Source organism: Rhipicephalus microplus, chromosome 4, assembly GCF_043290135.1.
Source record: "Rhipicephalus microplus isolate Deutch F79 chromosome 4, USDA_Rmic, whole genome shotgun sequence".
NCBI classification, from domain to species: Eukaryota; Metazoa; Arthropoda; class Arachnida; order Ixodida; family Ixodidae; genus Rhipicephalus; species Rhipicephalus microplus.
Window position 1 is genome coordinate 76959112 of NC_134703.1, and position 14221 is coordinate 76973332.

Consider the following 14221-nt stretch of genomic DNA (forward strand, 5'->3'; position numbering starts at 1 on the left):
TGAGGATTGCAGGGGAACGCGATTTCAAATGCGATGAGTTGCTTTTATACAGACTCCTTGAACGATTTTACATGATGATGCGTTGGAAAGACACCATATACGTATGGCAGAATAAAAACGCCCATCGCCTTGTAAAAAAATAAAAAAAAAGAAAGCAGTCGTACTTGTTTCGTTTCTATCTTTCTACTTGCCCAAGAGACGTGTTTGCCTCGTATGTGAGAAATGAACGCAAAAGAACGTGACTTCTTTCGTGTACTCATTCGTTAGTTTGTGTGTAAAGTGTTAGAATCACTCCGAAGTACTTGGAACACTTCGCGCGCATTCCTCGATGTGAAATAGAGTTACACGATGTTCCCCTTTTGAGACGGAAGTTATGTCTCACTTTATTGTTGGAAAGTGGCACCACGCTGAGCATTTCTATGCTGAGCCTGTGGCGTGCCTCGCATTTCTACATGACCATTGATACAATATGGTTGTTTTGTCAGTGAATACATTGTGCAGTCGCGCGAGGGTGATGTGGCCAACGTCTGAACAATTTACTTTGATGGAGGTGGAAATGCTGCCGGACCGTGTGCTCAGATTCGGGTGCAAGGTAAAGAACCTCAGATGGTCGAAATTGCCGGAGTCCTCGACTACGGCGTCTTTCATAATCGTAGGGGGGTTCGGGACGTTAGACCCCATTTATAAATCAAATGACAATATCAAAATTTCTGGTATTGCTAATCTCTTTTTTCTCATGTTTTCTCAGTTTTGTTTCTATTTACATAGCAAGATTAAGTTGAATGTCCTCAATATGACATATCCCTTTATTTCAGCGGTAGCTCTTTATCTCCGTTCACTAAGCCTTGCTTTTCACAATAGATTTTAACTAGAAAAAAAAAAGAAAAGTGATTTCTCCTGACGATTTGGTGCAGCCTCCTGTCTCGCGTTGCCGCAAACTTGTTCATGTTTTCAGCTTGTTCTTTGGAAGCAGTGTAACTCGCCTATGCAACCGGTAACCCATACTTTCAGTTAGGAGTGCCTATTTCCAAGGTCGCGTGCTTGGTTCATTTTCTGTGCGGTCAAGCATGAATGCTGGATTTTGAACTTCTTTCGGGCAACACTGTCTGTTCCGCCTATAGAAAGTTTGAACGGGACATCAAGGGCACTGAAGAATGAACGAAGCATACGCTCTGAGAAGTAACGGCTTTGGTCGGGACATTGATTTCACAGACGAAGCTCAGAAGCAACTGCGACTGCGGCGCTCATTTCTTTGTCGCCGAAGCGAGGCAGAAAATGAATGCGGCCTAACGAGCAAAAAGAAGCAACGCAGCGGCACAGCAGGCCGCGCGCTGTGCAGTATAGGAACCAAAAATCCATTAATGAATTCCCTAACTACAGGCCTCTCTTTCTCTCACCACGCACGACCCACCACGCGGCCGGCCCGCCACTGAGCGGTGCACGACGTACGTTTGTGTATCGGCTCACTTTGGGCTCGGCCTTTGAATCTTGACCTCTGTCCAGTAGAAGCAGCATCAGCCGTAGCAAGCCCCTCATGTAAAATGCATGCTCAACCCTGAGGAGCTAATCAGCTTTCAGAGAGAGGTAAGCCGGAGTGTCTCGTCTGGAGACCCGTTGCCCCGACAAAATCTCATAAAGGAGATCATCACCCCACTCAATGATTCCAGGAGAAAAAAAGAACAGGCTCGCTTTGGGACCGAGGAGGCGCGGGTGAATCGTTCAGAAACGGCGGTCTTCTGCGACCCAAACCCCCGCGTCCCTCTCGTACACGGTGCCTTGCTGAGGGCGTGAGCAGGGAAAATGAAACGACCTTAGCTACCCGTCTGGCCAGAAATCGCCAACGCGCCGAGAAAAAGAGGGAAGGTATAGTGCGATCAGATCTTTTCATCGCCTGTTGCTTGCCGCGTGCTATAGACTCTCAGCGAACTGGACGCATCAAATGTGCGTGACGAGGGCTCGGAAGAAAAAAAAAACTATGAGAGCGATGAAGTGTAGCCAACGGAGGCCACTTGGATGGGCTGGAAGCTCGTCGCAATCAAAAAGCTTGATGTCGAATGGCGAGCACTGCAAAGCAAAATTGTGTTGCCAACCACCCCTGCCTCGGCCATTTTCTGTTTCTCTCTTCAAGAACAGCTTGGTCGAAAGCGTATTATACAGTAGAGTGCTTTGATTGCTGAAGCGGCTGCGTTTGCTAAGTTGGGCCGTCGACTGCGGCTTTAATACCCACGGCTCTAATGTAGACAGAGCAGCGGCCGATAGCTGATCAGTGCGCGATGCCATCAAGGAGAGCCAACGTGTGTTAAGATTGATGCCAAGATGCAACCCTGTCCCGACCTTCCTATACCTGTCTTTAGCGTAGTTTAGGCCTATGTAACTTATGGAACAAAGGATGCACAAATTCGAGTGGCGCAACTAGGATAACCATAACGCTACTGTGTGGTTTAGTATCAGCACCACGTCCTTTATTTCCGCATAGTAAGTTGCATAATTAGTTGCGAGTCGGTCCATCGTAAAACTTCATTATTGGTGCAAGGAGTGATGACTCCAGCGAGCCCACTAGATAGTCCTCAGTTGACGCTGAAGGTCGCCTACTTAGTTGTTGATGTTATTCGGTCTTGCACGCCCGGAGCAGAGGAAAGCAGGGTCTCCCACATTTGCGAACCTACAAGCTTTCAAAGTTCAATGGGTGGTGGGTCTGCGGGCAGTAGAAAAAGATGTGTTCTATTGTGCCTCTCCGTCTACACCTTCAGCAACCGGATTTTACTTGCACCGGGTTGATGTGGTACATTCTGACCAAGTTTGGGAGACTATTCGTTTGGAGTTGTCTCCATCTAACCTCTTCAGCTTTCGTAAAACCTTGGTGACGTATAGTGGTAACGATTGTCTAGCTAGTTAAAGAGTACTGCGCGATATTCTGCTAGCTGATAAGAGCTTCCTCTTTGCGTTCCGGGCTCGAGTCATACTTCGCGGCTCGGCCGATAAATCATCAAGCCATATTGTGAGCTGCCTTGTTCTTATAGTTTTGCCATGGTTCCGGGTTATGTACATCTCGTTCCAACTCTTGGCGGTGGTCTGGCGCATCGCGATAACTGAATCGAAGCCACATCGAAGGTGGTTTTGAAAAAAGAACTAGCAGCCAAATAATAGTATTATGTGAAACTAAAATGCCTGCGGCCATCGATATTGCTTAACCATTGTCTATGGTAGCCAATCCGGTGTTGCGGAAAAAGCAGTTATAGCTCTAAATTTCACCAACCAGAAAATCGAGGCCCTTTTGAGTCACTCCTAAGCTACCAATAATAGTTACTGCAGATGAATCTCATAAACTTGCCTCAACATCCTCGTAGATTGCCCTAAAAGTTGAAACGATTTAAAGGGGCCCTGCAACACATTTTAAGCATCGTCAGAAAACGCTGCCGATTGGTAGTAGAGGCTTCCGACAGCACGCGAGTCAAATATTATAGCACAGCACGTGGCCCAGAATTCACAATAAATTATCAAAGTCAGCTAAAAGTTGCTTTCTCTTCTCCCGAGAAATCACGATATATATCCAAAAATCACTCGTGAATTACCCTTCTATCAGCCATTGGCTGATTTCAACATGGTGCGCTCGCTCGTTACAAAAATCGCCGCGAGAAGCCGCTACTTGTCCACGCTTGCGCGCACCATCACACTGAATAAGCCGCGCATCTGAAGAAAAAAAAATCAAAAAGGGCTCAAGGTCACGGGGCGCCTGTGATCCATTCAGGTCACATTCAGGTTCAGCGATTTATTCCAGGTCACTAAAACGTAGCACCATATGTTCGTCAATTACCATAGTAGAAAAGGCAGCCGAATGCACCAGATTACATATGTATGCGCTGTTTCCAGGGTTTTCCAAAGAACTCTAAAACTCTGGCGTGCGCGTACAGCTGAGTCTTTCGCAGAAGTGGGGAGAACAGGAGTTGGGTTTTAATGCACGTGATGTACTTTGATACCTTGTTGTTAACATCTTGTTCAATGTCTCGTGGATATGTTGGCAACGTGTATCGCAGAAACGTGGATAAAAGGTGCCAGACACTCGTGTGCCTGAGATCCTTTAATGAACACATATTGGTTTACATAAGCCTTAGTTTTTTGCGGAACTGAAGAAAAAAAGGTAGCAGCTTTTCATGTTTCTTAGGTCCTCCTGGTTCACTAGGAGTTCAATATATCACAGAAATCTCAATAAACTACGCCAGGCTTCGAGCTAATTACGTCATGGAAAGTAGAGGCTTGCATTGAATTCAATCTTTCGCGGAAATTTGAAAATGTGACACCGTTCGATGTTTGATTTGATACAATAGAGAGTACTTTTTGGTTCAAATGCATGATGATTAATATCCGTTACCATAACTTCTCAGCACCTTCCTGCCAGTCCTTGCGGCCTACGAACATGCCGACTATCGGTACACGAACATGGTGTAGAAGAATCTATCCATTCTCAAGAACTGACGCTGCCATGAAAATACGACAGATTGCTTACGAAGACGTCAAATCCCTGTGAAATAGAGCAAGTTTACGGCACACGCGACTGCATAGGCTGGGCCCGACTCGTCGACTTCGGCATCCGTCCAGAACCTCTCGACTTGAGACAACGGTGCTTTGCAGAATGTGGCTTGGTGTCGCTTACACCAAATTTTTTGCCCTCCAAATCGGCAAGGAAGACAGCGCCGTTTGCGATCATTGCAGCAGCGGCAGCGAGGGCAGTGACACGTTCTGTGCCACTGCCCTCGCTATAGAGTGTGCACAGAATGCCGCTAGCTGCGTTATAGCCTACATTCATGACAAACCTTAATCAGAACAGTCAGTGCCCGAATGCCGTCACGATCCATTTTCGCACAGAAAATGAGTCAAAGCCTTAATAAACTTTTTGCGTCGTAGTGGCCTACTAAAAAAGCTATAGCAACCGCCCTATTTTTTTTCTTCGCGCGTCTACTTTTCTCTTCGCTTTTCTTCTCGTCTTTTCCCCACCTCCCCTCAGTGCAGGGTAGCAAACCGTATGCTACGATTGTGGATGACCTTCCTGCCTTTCTCTCAATTATTCTTTTTCTCTCTCTCTTCCTGTTACGTAGAATCTCTGGCAGAACTTGCTGAAGCTGTGTGCCTACCATGACGGATGCACTCAGCGTAGCACATTGAAAGGGTAAAACTGAACATAAACCACGTACGTTTGACTGCAGAAAGTACTTTTAGGGCATAACACACGTAGATGTCAAAATCAAAGGCATTTTTTTTAAAAAACAACCAAGCGAAGATCTTTGAGCACAATATACGATTTTCTTCGAAATATACGCTGTGGTTCACTTTTTGCGCAGCTTACTTTTCGTGAATTGCCACGCGTGGTCGCTTGTTTGTGCAGCAAATGTAACGCAGTTATCAGTGTTTGTTCAGGGGGACAGTTTTTGAGACGCGATCCGAGGCCATAAGACGACGTTATGACTTCACGGCTCTGTTAGGGCGCTCCAGCGAATCCCTAGTTTTACGCCGACGCAACCTCGAAGAAATTTACGCCATGCCATGAAACTTTTAGGCTGAGCGCGCGGAATGATTCATTTTTATAATGTGCGAGTCTTTACGTGGCAGCGAAGCAAAAAATAAACATAGGCGCTTAAGGCTGAAGAGTGAGGGGAGGGATACAACTGATAGAATGGCTTCAGTAAGGTTGGTTTTTCGCTGGCCACACGGCGAACTCTGTGCAACCTGCTTTCGCGCGGCTTCCATTGATTTTGACTGGCCCGCTGCGTGCTTCTGTATGACTCTCTGCAGTGGCTCTCCTGTGTTCTCCGTTTTATGGGTTTTACCACCTCTTTCACGCTCCTGTCTGCACAACTGCAGTTACCTGTTTTTCGAAAGCGTGCTTCCAGCTACTGCTGTGTTTGCGCGCTGAAAGACACTCACATTATTCAGTTAGTTCATTTTCTTCTTGGTAAAGTAAAGAGCGCAAGGCCGTATCGCGTGGATTATATATGTAACTTATAGCGGTTCAAACGCAGCACTCGAAAAGGGAAGTATGAGGTGTTGGCTTATCTTCCACACCGTGTGAGAGGAAAACTTTTGGAAATGAAATGAATACCAGCCCCCCGTGGAAGAGGGGGGGGGGAGCGATTGCATGAGGATCGATCTATACATTGATTGTGGCAAGCAGAGCCGAACAAAAAAACACATGTAGGCAAGGTTCCTTTTAGCAGTGTATATTGAGTGTCCGGCACAAAATACAGCCTGCAATTCATTCCGTAAGTAAATTAATTGGAAGAGGAGTTGCGGATGGCGAGCACTTCCTACCCCCAAAACACACACACACACACACACACACACACACACACACACACACACACACACACACACACACACACACACACACACACACACCATCATCATCATTCATGAACGTAGCGTCTGTTAGCGCAGTGCATAAAAGAAAGGGACACGACACAGACGTACAGATAGGTAGGCACTCACACTTGAAGATGGCTCCCCACTAAGAAGTTCATGGATGACCAACTCGCCCGATCAGCAACTCTTCTGAACATCATAATCATTGTCTATTGACTAGTAGCCCCCTTTTCTCCTCTACGTAAGGCTGGGGCCAGCAAAACCGAATTTCTTTCTGGCGTGTAATAGCCTCCCGAGACATCCCACTTAAAAACCAGATTTTTAAAATGAAGTTGTCCTCATACGTGTGCTCATTAAATGGGAGTGTACGCAGTATCACCAGTGATATCGCCAGTCGCGTCTGCAATGGACTTCCCATGGAGCGAGAGCGCTAATCATAGGTGATGGTCGGCGCTAGCATTGGAACGACGATCAGCAAAAGCTCTTGCCGTGATGCGTGATACAGAGAAAAAAAATAGGAAACAGAAAAAGTAAAAAAAATAGAATTTATCAATATGTCATTGGCACGTTTGCCTAATTTGTCGTTTTTCGAACCTCGCCACAAACACTTTCTTTGCCGCGGCTACAAAAGCAGGCCTCAGGTGCGAAAGACGTCGCCGCCGGCTACCGATTGGCGGCCGCGAAAAGAAGACGTGACAAATCCAGACGGTCAGAACAACGGGGCCTGCATGAAGACAGCAAACCGAGAAAAGCGTCCACATATGACAAAAATGGGGGAGGGTGGGGGGAAAAGATCAAAAAGGTGTTGAAAGAAGACGAGAGATTCGCCGCCATTAAAATGGCTTCTTAGCGGGGAGCCTCTTCCAGTGTGAGCTTGGGGCTTCACGAGATAAACGCAGGCGAGGAGGAAGGGAGGGGATGGGGAGTTGGGGGAACGCCAAAGGGATCGAAGGGCGGAAAGGAAGGAACAGAATTGGGGTTACACGCGTTACGACACGTGGTGCATCGTTTGCGCTGGAGTATATGCGTGGGTCCACTATTAACGAGCGGGAGAACGGGAAGAGGGCGAGATATGAGCGCTGTTTGCTGTTGAACGAAGGGGAGGGTGTGCTGGCAGACGCACCAGTACCAACGTTTGGGTGTCGTGCTGAGCGGCCTCACAATGGGGCGAATGAAAGGTGTGATGCCGAAACTCGAGCCCATAGAGATCAAAGAAAAAGGGGGTGGAGGGACAATACAGCTGGCTTACGGGAGCCATGTGACGTAAGCCTTGGTTACCTGTAATTCTCTCTCCCTTTCTATTTCTTTTCTGGGAGCAGACAGCTTTGCGACGCTCGTGGTCTTTTATAATGAGCCGTGGATCTAGCCCACCTTGTCAAGGCTCACGCTCTACTTGTGGCCCTCGGGGGCCAGAGGTTTTGCGGTATAGCCGACTTGTAGCTTGCTGTGTAGGCGAGAAGTGCACCGAAGCCAAGCGATCGTTTTGTGTAGGCGTGTTCGCGAATGGAAAGGTGCTTGGGGACGTACGTAATGGTCTGTCGTGGCGGTTAGCGTCGTATGCCGTAGGCTAAGAGCACCGCAAATGCTTTCTTTCTTGGCCGATCCCCAAAATGAAAGAAAAAGCTAAGTATCCAGCAGTAGCCGTGTTCTTGTTATTACCATTTCATGGCTGTTTTTTTATATGAGAGGAGATATGCTCCAAACCTTTTCTCGAAAATGGTGCACCATCTCGAAGCTAAATACGGGGGAGCTTTAGTGGTTACTTCATGCAAAGATAGCTTCCTGTTGCACTTTAAAAATTTTCACCGCGTTGTTTACTTTATGAGACGCGGTAGCGTCATTTGAAATCGACGATAATTCGTGACTTTGGATTTTAGCTTCACGTAGAAGTGGCATAAACAAGACAGCGCGTTAACCTCAATTTGGCCGAAGGGAGGTCCGACTGACACAAGATGATTTCAGACTACGCACATTAGCCAATTCCTATGCTGTCTGCGGCATAGGGTTTTCTAAAATTAACTAGAGGGACGCGGAGCGGCCGATAGACTTGGCCTAACGGTCCCGACGTGGGAGTCGCCCGCTGCGCGCTGACGTGCGCCTTGCAGGACCTCAATAAAGTTTCGCAACCAACCAACTAGAGGGAACTCTGGCGCGGCGATCGTTCAGCTACCTACAGTCTTCGTGCCTATAGTCTTGCGAATGTCGAAAACCCTTGTGGCTTTGTTTATCGCTGTGTTTTGTTTTTGTTTCGTGTAAAAGAACGGACGGTTCTGAACTTTTTGATCCGATTTGAAATGGTGGGTCTAAAATGTTTTAAGATGGAAACTGCTGACCACTTGCTCATCTTTGCTTCGTGACAAAGCAACTCCAAGCCATGCGAAGTGAAACGAAGCCAGAAGAACGGAGATGAGACAAATCCGTGTACCATCCATCATTTCCATGCTCGCTGAAGCACCGCGCGTTGCAGCTCGCATAAACACTTGCACCGGTGTTCTCTCCAATGTTTTAGAGGAAAGTCTATGGTCTACGGCATACGTGCGAACAAAACGTGTGGAGGAGAGCACTTGCTTGTGTAGCAGCTGCGCTTGGCTCACGTATAGAGCACAAGAAAAGGGAGAAATGGAGAAGGGATGAATATTATGAAGAAAAAGAAGAGAACTGCTCTCTCGGTAAACTCGGCGACAAATTTTCTTGGCACTGAACGGAAAGCTACGGAGGGTGAGCTTCTGCACATGTAGCACTACAAGAAGTAGTCCGATTTGGCGCGTGTCTCGTAACGCTATGGAAAGTGACGGGGGCACACCATCAGCGTTTCATGTACACGCAGACGCCGCTTAGCGTTTGAGATGCACGTAAAAAGGCGGGGCTTTCTCGCGCGTTCAAAAACGGGAAGTCAGGATGAATAAATTTAATTAAATACGACTATCTTAATGGTAGGAGCTGCGTCCTGTCTCAAATAGCTCCACGTGGAAAATACTCCTCACCCAATTACGCTCAATAAACTGAAACTAAACTGAAACTGAAACTGAAAAGGGGAACTTCTATAGTTCATGGTGAAAATACGGGCGCTGTTGTGGAACTACATTCACTGGTGGTAGGATGTTCACGATTTAGCTCTGTAGCCTTCGCTCCAATGCCAAGAGAAGTTGTCGCCGAGTATAGTGCGGATTCTTTCTTATAGCCGTTTCCTTCTCTTGCACAAGTTCGCTCAAACTAGTTTAGTTCATTGAAGTGTGTTCTTTGAACTGTGCCTTAAACAATATTATCAATCCTGTACTCCTTACGAAGTAGTTTAATTTCAGTTCTTGTTTGGGCCATTTTGTATTTACGTAACGTACTAAAATATTCTGTTGCTCGTTACGGGATGCATTGTAGTGACCTTTTCACCGATCTATTCCATCTCACCCTTTCTCATCAGTGGCAAAACAAAACGCAGAAAGAGTCATTTGTAACTCTCGTACATAATAGACTACCAGGTTCCCACCCTCATTAAAAATAAATGTTGCGTGATTTATTCTAGGATAGTGTTTTATTACAGAGGGAGGAATATATCTTTCGCCCAGTAAAGCGGATTAAGCCCTGAGCTTGCATTAAGTTTAATAGTACCGGCTGGATTTATTGCTATAGAATTTGTTTGAGGCAGTGCTCTTGGAATGTGAGCATAAAACACGCACTTGCGAGGTCCTTGATGCCCCGTAAAACAGTTAGTGAGAAGAAACGCGGTCTAGCAAATTAGTTAAATCAGCGATGGTGGATCGGCCATTGATAAAACTCGAGACTAGCAGAACAGTGTTGCTTGTCTGGCCCGTTACATCAGTGCTGAGTGGAGGAAAATGACAAAAATAAGGGATGCACAAATGAACAAACTTGTTGTTTGTCGCACGGCTTTCCTGCTCTGCTGCTAAATTGTAGAACTCGATGACTCTGAAGACTATTATCTGGTTGCTTCTAGGTTCCGTCTAGGCCTTAGCTAGGTGATGCAGCTTCTAGTTTGCTTCTTGTTGCTAGACATCAGCTAGTTTATACTCGGATGTTTCTTTCTTCCCTCTGAGCCTAGAGAGCTTCAAGTCAAACACTCACAGACAAGACACGGATGTCCACACTCCCGAGACAGGAACTCACGCTGAAAGCAAGCGTTGACGCATCTTCTAGATCTACCGGCACGTTGCCGTTGTCACAGGCCTCCCATCGTTTCGGGCTCTTCTAGCTGTCGTGGCCCTTCCCCTTTCCTTAGTGTTTTCTCGGGGGTCTTCGGGTCCCCGCCATCGCTTTGCTTTTGTAGGCCTAACTGTTGTAGGCTTAACTGTAGGCCTAACTCTGTAGGCCTAAATGCCACCTTCTTCGTCTTTTGTGGACCAGTGGTAAGTAGGGGGATTAACCCGGTTTCTGTGGCACGTACTCGTTTATGATGATGATAGCTTTCTGAATTGACCCGCGAGAAACGATTCGCTGACCAGCTTCACAGTTAAAATTCTCTATACAGCATGCACCAAACGTGTGCCTTCTCTTTATCCCTGGAGCCAGAATTAGAATGTGGTTTCAAAGACTGGATGTAATCTGCACACCTTAAATATGGTTCTAATGGGATCACTTCTCTAGCAAATCCGGTCCACCAGGGTGTAGGGCAGAGGTTTCCTTTGGAAATTGGTACACACACACCTTTGGAGTTAATATTTAGGCCAGGTTTGAAATTTGGCTTGTTAGTAGTTCATATTGAACAAACAGCGCAAGAGCGGATGATGGACAAAAAAAAAAGATAGCGCTTCTCTTTTTTCTCTTCGTGGTCCGTTGTCCGCTCCTGCGCTGTTCGTTGGAGATGAAATTTCGGAGTATAGTGGAAGTGCCAGAACGTGGTGGTTAAGTCAGAAACGATATGATGGCAGGGAACGAAAGAGCCTGCACTTGTTTCATCTTACATTGAACGCATCAGTGAGTTTGCTGATTCATCTTTTTCGAAAAAATAATAATAATAAGGGTGGAGCACTTTAGTAGCCCTGCACTCAAAATGTGGGAGGTATAGGTTTTTCTAGAGGAAACAACATGACTTAGCAACAGAATATTCTTCGAAGTGAATGCGTTGATTTGGGCAGACGTATATCTCATGACAGGATCTCGATAATTGCAAACCATCTGGTGCTGACTTTAATTGCGTCCACGAATGTTATTCTGTGCAGCCCGTCCCACATCACAAAAAACTTGCTAATTTCAAAATGAGTGGTATTGGCAGGATGAAGAGTTGTCATCAAGCTAGAAAAAGAAAAAAAAATCGAATTGTGTTTTATGAGAGCGAAGAATTAATGCAGTAATATATGCAATAAAATTAAAAGTCGCTAAAGTAATCAGTGAATGGTGAATATTTTCTCACTAAAAACTCTTTTAAACTTTCACTTTCTACTACTTCCCGATGCGTATTTGAGCCGGGCTGAAGAACAAAAGAACGAGTTTTAAAAAATGAACAAACAAACATAAGAAAGAAAGCAGTGAGACTGTAGGCAAATATGTAAAGAAATTGGTGCCAGATTTTTCGTTCATATGTTTTTGTTAGACTCCGCGACACATTTTAGGTACTTGACCAGAGTAGTACAATTGATTTCATTCCTTTTGTTGTTACATTGCTAGGTAGCGACCAAACGTGGCGACAACCTGGTTGGGCTGTCACTTGGATTCGTGAAATAAGCATGGATAAAAACTGATTGTAAACATATTTGTTGCACTACTCCTTCTAGATCTTGTAGAACATTCTGCGCGTCAGTTGCACTTTCATGAAGGTAGTGATCCGTGGATTGTTCGCTTAGCTATTCACTGCAGGAAAACAAAGCCTGCTATTTTGGCAGGCAGAATTGTCCACGTTCCTCTATTACTGTTCACGAATCTCCGAGCTGATAATTATACGTTCAATTTGGTGTCAGTATTCGAAGAGAAGGCACGACAGTTTTTTGCGAACTATTGTTGGTACTTTGGGGAACAATAATCGGGTACTTATATTACAGATCTATCTTCACAAACCTGCCCACTCTATGGGATTGGCCAAGGAACGAGTGATTAGATAGAGGGGATGTGCTCCCCCAAGGGCGCTCTCGTGATTCTGTGCATCTTTTTTCCCTTCTCATCTGTCTCTCTTTTCGCTGTCCTTTATCGCTTCCCCACACTACAGGGTAGCAAATCATGCTTGATTCTGGTTAGACTCCCTGACTTGCACCTTTCCTGCCTTCTGCCTTTCTGTTCGCTTTTATCTCTCTGTTCGCTTTTATCTCTCTCACACACACACACACACACACACACACACACACACACGCACACGCACACGCACACGCACACGCACACACACACACACACACACACACACACACACACACACACACACACACACACAGAATTACCAAAAGTTGATATATGTGGGCGTATTGCTTACCGTCTCTCGTGTTCTCATCGACGCTACGTCGAACGTGGCTACCACAGCCTGAAAACCTGTAGCAGAGTTCGATCTTTTCGGGACCTTGGAGGTTCATCAACTCGTAGTCGCTTCGGGGACTTGAGTGGTGCTTTAATCTGTGGGCCAGGTCTCTGCTGGCAAAAAATTAGCACAGAATTAAAATTGGTGCGCGAACATTGGTGTGAAAGTTCTCAGTGACAGAAATATTGTTTTGGTATTACGAGTTTGGTTTTCCCCCTTTGAGCTAATTTTATTGAGTCTCAAAGGCCAGAGTGTATGATCAGCTACCTGCTTTCGATGAAACCCTGCTGTGCCCTGGCGGGAGAATAAACCACACCTTTCCAACTTTTCTCTTATATGGCCAATAGTTTTTGTGCCAACTAGCCAAAAACGCCGGGCCTGCGTGGTGAGGGCAGAGCAAGTACAGAAAGAACTGCTGGCATTTCTAGAACCCACTGTAAACTCTTTTGGGGCTACTGATACAAGTTCAATCGCAAAGCACTCGCTACGCTATAAATCCGAGCTTTTTCAAGCTAGGGAGCAGCCGTGCACTATGCCATTATTCAAAAATCGCTTTGTGTGACTGTTGTTTTACTCTCCTATCACACTATATTACATACTTAACGTAAGAAAGAGATAACTTTATTGAGGGTTTTATCCCACGTACCTGGGAATTGACGGTATGTGAAGCATTCGGAGGGAAGGTGACCGCGTTGCATTTTTTGAGTAACACGCCATGAAACGACGCTAAATATATGTACAAATGTTGCACGCACAGACATAGGTTGAAGAGTTGCAGATGCTTATATAACCAGTTCTTTGCACTTGTGCAGCGGTGCCAACTGGAACATGCGTATTAGCAACACCAGAAGCTGGTTTAAAGCGCTGATGCTTGCGAGGATGCTGGCCCTTGACACTGCTGCATAAATCAATAGCAGCGCATGGCAACTAACCACAATTGACTTTAACCCGACGTGAAGGCTGTGTTAAAGAAGTACATATGTAAGCTTTATAACATTGGGTTGGCAAAACTGCAACCACTATTGACGTTTCTCAAAAATTAGCGCCTATTTTAAAAGTAGTTCCGAGACCTGGCGTAGTTCTGAGGTAAATTGTTTCATTGCCACGCAGAATGCTTGAGTTTGATTCCAGCTAGGACCTTAGCATTTATTGTTTACATTCGTCGGGTTGACGCTACCAATGTCGGGTATTTCTTAACGCTCGTGCGTTAAAATTACGCATGTGTGTTCTCGTAGTTCCTGGGTAGATACGAAGTTGTAATCACCTGTGGCACATACCCGCATACAAGCGGCACATACCCGCCCGTGGGTATGTGCCACTGTCTGGCAGGAAGTGTTTGACGACGTACGCGACGGAATTGTGACATTATTGATGTGTTGAATAGCGCGTTATGTTTGTCTAACCATTTTACCC

The 14221-nt window shown here is 45.9% G+C and overlaps 1 protein-coding gene across 1 annotated transcript in view; it reads right to left on the reverse strand.

The window, feature by feature from the left end:
* The window catches only part of LOC142813940 (uncharacterized), a 31418-nt gene extending 18510 nt beyond the window's left edge, over positions 1–12908 (reverse strand). The window contains exon 1 of the mRNA XM_075891894.1: positions 12767–12908. Within this exon, the coding sequence (XP_075748009.1) occupies positions 12767–12863 (97 nt within the window). The 5' untranslated portion in view covers positions 12864–12908. The remainder of the gene's footprint in view (positions 1–12766) is intronic.
* Positions 12909–14221: the final 1313 nt, after the last annotated feature.